The sequence below is a fragment of the Phacochoerus africanus genome, chromosome X (assembly GCF_016906955.1).
Source record: "Phacochoerus africanus isolate WHEZ1 chromosome X, ROS_Pafr_v1, whole genome shotgun sequence".
Classification (NCBI taxonomy): Eukaryota; Metazoa; Chordata; class Mammalia; order Artiodactyla; family Suidae; genus Phacochoerus; species Phacochoerus africanus.
Genome location: NC_062560.1, coordinates 65988626 through 65996160, shown reverse-complemented (window position 1 = coordinate 65996160; position 7535 = coordinate 65988626). Strand labels below are relative to the sequence as shown.

The following is a 7535-nucleotide window of genomic DNA, read 5'->3' as shown; positions in this document are numbered from 1 at the left end:
GATCTGGAGTTGCTGTGAGCTGTGGTGTAGGTTGCAGATGAGGCTTAGATCCTGCATTGCTGTGACTGTGGCGTTGGCCGGCAGCTATAGCTCTGATTAGACCCTAGCCTGGGAACTTCCATATGCCGAGGGTGCGGCCCTAAAAAGACAAAAGACAAAAGACCAAAAATAAATAAATAAATAAATAAAAAGCTGCTTAATGTTAAGTCTTGTCCTCAAGAGCTTGTTTAAAAGTTATGTGTTGGGAGTTTCCATTGTGGCTCAGCTGAAATGAATCTGATTTTATCCATGAGGATGCAGGTTTGATCCCTGGCCTTGCTCAGTGGGTTAAGGATCTAGTGTTGCCATGAGCTGTGGTGTAGGTCACGGACACGGCTCTGATGTGGCGTGGCTGTTGCTGTGGCGTAAGTCAGTGACTCCAGATTTGACTCCTAGCCTGGGAACCTCCATATGCCTTGGGTGCAGCCCCAAAAAGGCAAAATAAAAAGTTATGTGCTGTCTTGGAGTTCCCTGGTGGCACAGTGGGTTAAGGACCCACTGTTGTCACTGGTGTGGTTCTGGTTGAAGCTGTGGCACGGGTTCATTTCCTCGCCCATGATCTTCTGCATGCTGTGAGGGGCCAAAAAAAAAGAAATGTTACCTGCTGTCTTGTAATGCAGTGGAACTCCTTTCCAATTAACTGCATTTACCAAGGAGGAAAATATAACTTCTTAAATTGTATGTTTAAGTGATATTTAATTTATAAAAGACAAGAAGAAAATCAGTATACCAATATAGAAGTCTGGTTTCTACAATTGGCAGTGGTACTTAAGCATTTGAAAGAGGACTTGAAATGTGTACAAGATTTTCTTGATTATAAAGTTGCCCAAGTCTATCAGATTATCAAAGTGTTCCATTCAAAAAAGGCTCAATGCTTGCTTTTCCAGTAGAAAGCAGCAACCCTGTCACCTAAACACAACAGGAGCTCTTGCAAGTTTCAAGAAAAGTAAATAGAATGAACTAAAACATGTATGGGAGAGTAAATTCATAAAAATTGAAACAATTTGATTTTAGAGAACTGATTTGTGACTTGCAGTGATTACCAATGGTCAATTAAATTATGGAACAAGAAAGTTGGAAAGGCTTTTAGAGGTGATACAGTCAAACCTCTGTAATGAGGTGGAAACAGACCTAGATTTGTTAGTCCGTGAGGTAAATATCACATTAGACTGGGGAAATGGTCGACTTTAGTGTGTTCTGGGGGAAATACATTTATTCAATATTGAAAAATTGTGTGCAGAACTCAAATTGGTCTTACGTTTTAAATTATATATATATATACACATATACTCATATGTATGTACATATATGTATGTTTGTAAGCATACTGGAATGCTTAATATTATATATAAATCATTCTGGAAAATAAAGAACTTGATGATAACCTGGAATATAGGATAGAAAATGTATAGGACGTCTGCCTAGATTAGTGGTTAAGAATGTGATGTTTGATCTGAATTTCTGCTCCACTACTGTGGCACTTTGTGTCTTGGTTTCCTCATCTGGAAAATGTAGGTCTGTCTGCCTCAAAGGAATAAGGATTACATGAGATTATTTGGATGGAGGATTAGTATAGTGCTGGGTATATAGCAAACTCTCAATAAAGGTAAGTTACTGTTATTGTTTGTCAATATGTCAAAGAAAAGAGGATGCATTAAAAAGCTTTTCAGAATAAAGTAAAAAATACGTCACTAATACTTTCAGGTCAAAGGGACTGTATCAGACCCCCCCAAAAAAGGTGGAGGGGATCAAATGACGCAGACCGCCTTAGCAACAGGCCCCCAAAGAAGGTGAATTTCTGTAGCCAATAGCATACTGCGCTGGGAAAAGGGCAGCCAATGGATGACGGAAAGGGGAAGAGGGAGGACGCGCCAATTCTGCTGCCTGAGCCTCGGCCCAACAAAATGGCGGCGGCGGCGGCGTCGCTTTGTTTCCGCGGCTCCTGCGGTGGTGGCAGCGGTGGCGGCCTTTGAGCTGTGGGGAGGATCCAGCGCCAGCTCTAGTGACGACTACGAGTCCAGTGTTTTCTATCGTAACTGGGCGCGGGGGAGCGCAGAGTGGCGCCCTACGGTCGCTGAAGCCGACAAGGCGTTGCAGCGAAAACATGACTGCTGAGCCCATGAGGTAAAACACAACCCCATCTCACGGGTCCCAGCGGTCGTGGCCTACGCGCCTTCTCAGCGTGGTGTTTGGGAAAGCTTTGGCTTTGTGGGTTAGGCCTGGGTTTTGCTGAGCGGAAAGAGGCATCGTTTTCTCTTTGGGTTGGGGGGGGGGGTTCGGGGTTCCATGTAGTCCTCGGTGGCGGGGGGGGGCGCGCGGCCTGTCTTGTCCGGCCCTTTCTCCAACGTACCCGAACCTGCGGAGCTTAGTTGGCCTCTTCTGTTTATTCTTTGGTGCCTGTGGAATTGAGATCCCGAAGTGGGAGGAGGTTTTTGGTATCCCGGTCATTCTTCCTAATTTTTGGGCCTAAAAACTGCGTGGGGAAAGGGGGGGGGGTGAGAAGAGGGGGAGGGGTGGGCGGGAGGATGTGAGATCCTGGGACGATTTAGTGGCATTTAGACTGCTGGAGAGGGGAAGTACCCCGGCCTTGCAGATTTTTTTTTTTTTTTAATGCAGCCCCTGTGGACAAACCTATTTTGGGGGAGGGGGATGAACGGGTGAGTCTTGCCATTATTCCTTCTCTGTTCCAGATCCTGAAGGGTATCCTCGGATTTATCTCTAGGCAAAGGGATACTAGCGAAGGGTTTTACTTCCAGCAGATCTCAGTATGCTACTTTTTGTGTAGTCCGGATGTAATGGGTTGTAAGATAGTCCTCAGATGTTCCTCTACTTTCTGGGAAAATTTTGAGCAAAAGTAATTAGACCCTATTTTTGTTTATTTATTTATTCTAAGAGGGGTGGGGAACCCGTTAACTTGGGTTGATGGGAAGTAAGATCTATTGCTAGGTAAGTAGTGCCTGGGAGGCCGCCTCTTACCTATCAAGCACGTTTCTATTACATTGAGGCTGTTTTTCTCCTGTGCTTCTGTTTTGCCTCTTGATAGTGTCTAAAAATTTTAGTTGTTAGTATGAAATGTATACCACTTTTACACAGGTGGCTGGCTTACTTTTGAGGCAGTTTGACATTTGACTTTTCATCCCTTGTGAATTAAGTAGTTTTTCTACTCTGAAATGTATCTTTGGCACCTAGTGGCAAAAAAAAAAAAAAAATTAAGGGAGCATATATCGGAATTGCATTGGTAGTTGGCAGAATGTGCTTTTTAGAATATAGGTAGGTATGTTTTTAGAGCTCTTTTGTTAGCATAAAGTGGAATTTTGGAATGAGCCTATGATACTTAATGCCTATTTTTTTTTTGCGTTAACAAGCAGTAGATGGAAGATGTTTTCTTTCCTTTGAGGAAAAGAAATGCACTTTAGCTCTTAGATTATAGATTCCCTAGTTGTGTAAAGATCGTGGCGTTGGTTTCTGAATTTGTATTAATTGGCTCAAGTGCAGTAAGCCTTTATTTAAGGAGTATCGGATATATAAGAACTACCCAATACAACTTATTGGCTAGTTATTATCATCAGGTGCTTATGTTTGTATAAATGAACGTTGTACCTTACAGTTAAATATGACGTCTAGATTTTACTAAATTTCAGAGTCTGCATTTAAAACCATAGATTGAACTTGGTTTTTTCTCCCTTTCTTTAAGGTGAACAAATTAATTATGTGTGTAGACTTTCTGAATAGAATTATTCATCTTATTCCAGGGTAAATTTTTCTTATGGTCTTTGAATTTATGTAGATCTTGGTGGTAAGGGTAATAATCATAACTAAAATCGAGTGCTTATTGTTGCCCAATGGGGTAGGTGTTTGGTGTTCCCCACTGTACAGATAAGGAGGACATTGAGGCATAGAGCGATCAAAGTTACACAGCTTGTGTTTGGTGGAACTGGACTTGAACCCAGTCTTGACTCCCAAAGCCTTAATTCCTCCTTGAGCTGCCAGATATAATGTGATTATAACCATTTTATTTTTTATTTTATTTTATTTTTTTTTTGGTCTTTTTGCTATTTCTTTGGGCCGCTCCCACGGCATATGGAGGTTCCCAGGCTAGGGGTTGAATCGGAGCTGTAGCCACCGGCCTACGCCAGAGCCACAGCAACGCGGGATCCGAGCCGCGTCTGCAACCTACACCACAGCTCACGGCAACGCCGGATCATTAACCCACTGAGCAAGGGCGGGGACGGAACCCGCGACCTCATGGTTCCTAGTCGGATTCGTTAACCACTGCGCCATGACGGGAACTCCCATTCTATTTTTTAATTTTTACTTTTTTTTTTGCCACACCCCAAGGCATGTGGAAGATCCTGGGCCAAGGGTCGAATCCACGCTGCATCAGTGATCCAAGCTGCTGCATTGACAATTCTAGATCCTTAATCCCCTGCAGTGCAGAACTCCATGATCGTTTTAATTTAGCCTACAAGTATTACAATGGAAGAAGTTCATGTTAGCTACAATTGTCATTTGTTGTAGGTCTTTGAGTTTGTAGCTGTTTATGATATTTTGCCTTTCATGTTTATATGAGGTAGTGAGATAATTAAAACATTTAATTCTAGGATAAATTTTTTTTTTTGTCTTTTTGCTATTTCTAGGGCCGCTCCTCGGCATGTGGAGGTTCCCAGGCTAGGGGTCAAATCGGAGTCCTAGCCACCGGCCTACGCCAGAGCCACAGCAACGCAGGATCCGAGCCGCATCTGCAACCTACACCACAGGTCACAGCAACACCAGATCCTTAACCCACTGAGCAAGGGCAGGGACTGAACCCGCAACCTCATGGTTCCTAGTCAGATTCGTTAACCACTGCGCCACAGTGGGAACTCCTAGGAGAATCTTTTTATGCCACACTTGTGGCATATGGAGGTTCCCAGGCTAGAGCTGCCGGCCTATGCCACAGCCATAGCAGTGCAGAATCCAAGCCGTGTCTGCGACCTACATCACAGCTCACGGCAATGTAGGATCCTTAATCCACTGATCGAGGCCAGGGATTGAACCTGTAACCTCTTGGTTCCTAATCAGATTCATTTCTGCTGTGACACAATGGGAACTCCCAAAACATTGAATTCTAGGAGAATTTTAAATTATGTGAAAACCCCCTTGTGAAAATCATATGTATAAATTTCGAGAAATAATTTTAAAAAGTGTCATGCTCCTTGATTATTTACTGTGAAAGAGCTCCTAGTGGATGTTCAGAAGAACAGTCTTAGGTATTCCCATTGTGGCGCAGCGGAAAAGAACCTGACTAGTAACCATGAGGTTGCAGGTTTGATCCCTGGTCTCTCTCAGTGGGTTAAGGATCTGCTGTTGCTGTGAGCTGTGGTGTAGGTCACAGACGAGGCTCCCATCCTGCGTTGCTGTGCCTGTGGCATAGGCCGACAGCTCTAATTCTGATTTGACCCTTAGCCTGGGAACCTCCATATGCCATAAGTGTGGCCCTAAAAAGCAAAACAAAACAAAACAAAACTGTCTCAGGCTAAAGTGTCATTCATTGCAAGCCATAATCATATTTAACAGATAATCTGACAGGTGATGCTTGAGTTGAACCTACAGTATGTAATTACTCTTGATTTTCTTCTGATTTTTTTATCACATCTTTTCTCCAGCACTTAAATATATGAACAAAGATCAGTTTCTAGTTTTTACTTAACTTTTATGAAAAAGGAAAATTTCTGGAGTTCATTTGCGGCATAGTGGGTTAAGGATCTGGCGTTGTCACTGCAGTGGCTCAGGTCACTGCTGTGGTGTGAGTTTGATCCCTGGCTCGGGAATTTCCACATGCTGTAGATGTGGCAAAAAAAAAAAAAAAAAAAAGAAAGAAAGAAAAAAAGGCACATTTGTAAGATTCTGTGTGGAAAATAGCCAAAACTCAAGAGGAAGGAAAGTTGTTGACTTGGCTAAATCATACATTTGGCCCTGGGTTCCTCTGGTTGAGTATCCATGGGTTTCAATCTGTGGTGGTTTGAATTGAGGATGCAGAACTTTGGATATGGAAGGCTAACTATGGGACTTGAGCATCTTTAGATTTTGGTATCTGTGGTGGGTCCTGGAACCAGCACCCTGGGGATACGAAGGGACAACTGTACACTGAAAAATCAGTGGCTCAGTCTTTAAAGGTTTTATTATTGCTTCTAAAGAGTTTTTTGTTATTGTTGTTTGTTATATTTTAAATAAGATTGTCTCTTCAAATTTTTGGCATTATGAATGATCAGCCTCTGATTGACAGATAAACTTTATTTTCATATAAAGATCTTGGAGATTTGATGGAACTCGTCATTCTAATCCATATGGCAATTGATTACTTGAAAAGCTGAAAGCAGTATCCCTATTTATTAGTTTTAAATTCAAAAAGGCAGAAGTGATTATGTGAGAAAAAAGAATGTATACATGTATGTGTAACTGGGTCACCATGCTGTACAGTAGGAAAAAAAATGTATTGGGGAAATTTAAAAAAAAGTAGACGTCTAAATTGAGAGATATTGGGAAAATGTCTTAGAAAGTGTCTGTTATGGTGGTAGTTCACAATCAATTGCATTCTAACCGAATTTTTGAAAAATGTTATCTGTGAAATATTTGCATTCCCATTGTGTGGAAAGCATTAAGCCAGGCCTGTGGAGGAGGAGTACATGCAAATTTTATAAAGGGTTTTGAAAGTATTTAAATACCAGTTGTTGTTATTGATGAGGGTGAAAAGAAAGACATTTGTGATTTTAATTTTCTTCAGGCAAGTTCTCATTATTGGCAACCCTTGGTATAACGACCTTGAGCTTTCAGTTTTATATTGTATTTCTAGAGACAAGATAAATGTAGTACCTAAAGGTATTTCTATACAGATATAGGTGTGTGGAATAATTTTTCTGTATGAAATTGTGTGTATTTATGTGTCTATTTCACTTTGGAAATATGAATAAATTTACAGACTGGATGACAGAATTATAGACAATTCTTGGTTTTGCATGAAGTCCTTTTCCTCCAGACCTTGAATATTCTCTTGGACATTGACAGAAGCTGTTCAGATGGGTTAAACCATTGGAAAATGATATATAGATCTTCCTTTAGGAATGTTGAATATAGCAAGGCAGTAAAAGGAGTGTCTAAATAGGATCTCTCTGTACACGTGACCTAATACTTGTTTTACTGGCTTGATAGCTGACATGCAGGATGATTACCCTCCATAGCTCTATCTGTAAAATGGGAGTCAATATTTAAAGATACTGCAGTTCTGGAGGAGGTAACAAAGACCCTCCCCCCAACTAAAAGCTCTTTGCAGGGGTGGGGGGATTTGTTAAGTTTTTAGTGTTTTGGTGTATAAAAAGGTCTTGGGAGTGAAAATTTTGAGAACTTTTTTTTGTTTTAGAACTTCTGATTGTACAGGAATTAACACTTAACTTTGAGGCAAATCTGGGTTTTCTAGTTACGGCTCTGTTGCTTAACTGATTGTGGACAGATCATTTATC

At 41.4% G+C, this 7535-nt stretch overlaps 1 protein-coding gene across 6 annotated transcripts in view; it reads left to right on the top strand.

Annotated features, from left to right (window-relative positions):
• Positions 1-1928: 1928 nt before the first annotated feature.
• Positions 1929-7535, top strand: part of ATRX (ATRX chromatin remodeler) — a 293130-nt gene continuing 287523 nt past the window's right edge. For all 6 annotated transcript variants that reach the window (XM_047765775.1, XM_047765772.1, XM_047765770.1 and 3 more), the window contains exon 1: positions 1929-2163. In XM_047765775.1, coding sequence (XP_047621731.1) covers positions 2144-2163 — 20 coding nt within the window. In that variant the 5' untranslated portion in view covers positions 1929-2143. The remainder of the gene's footprint in view (positions 2164-7535) is intronic.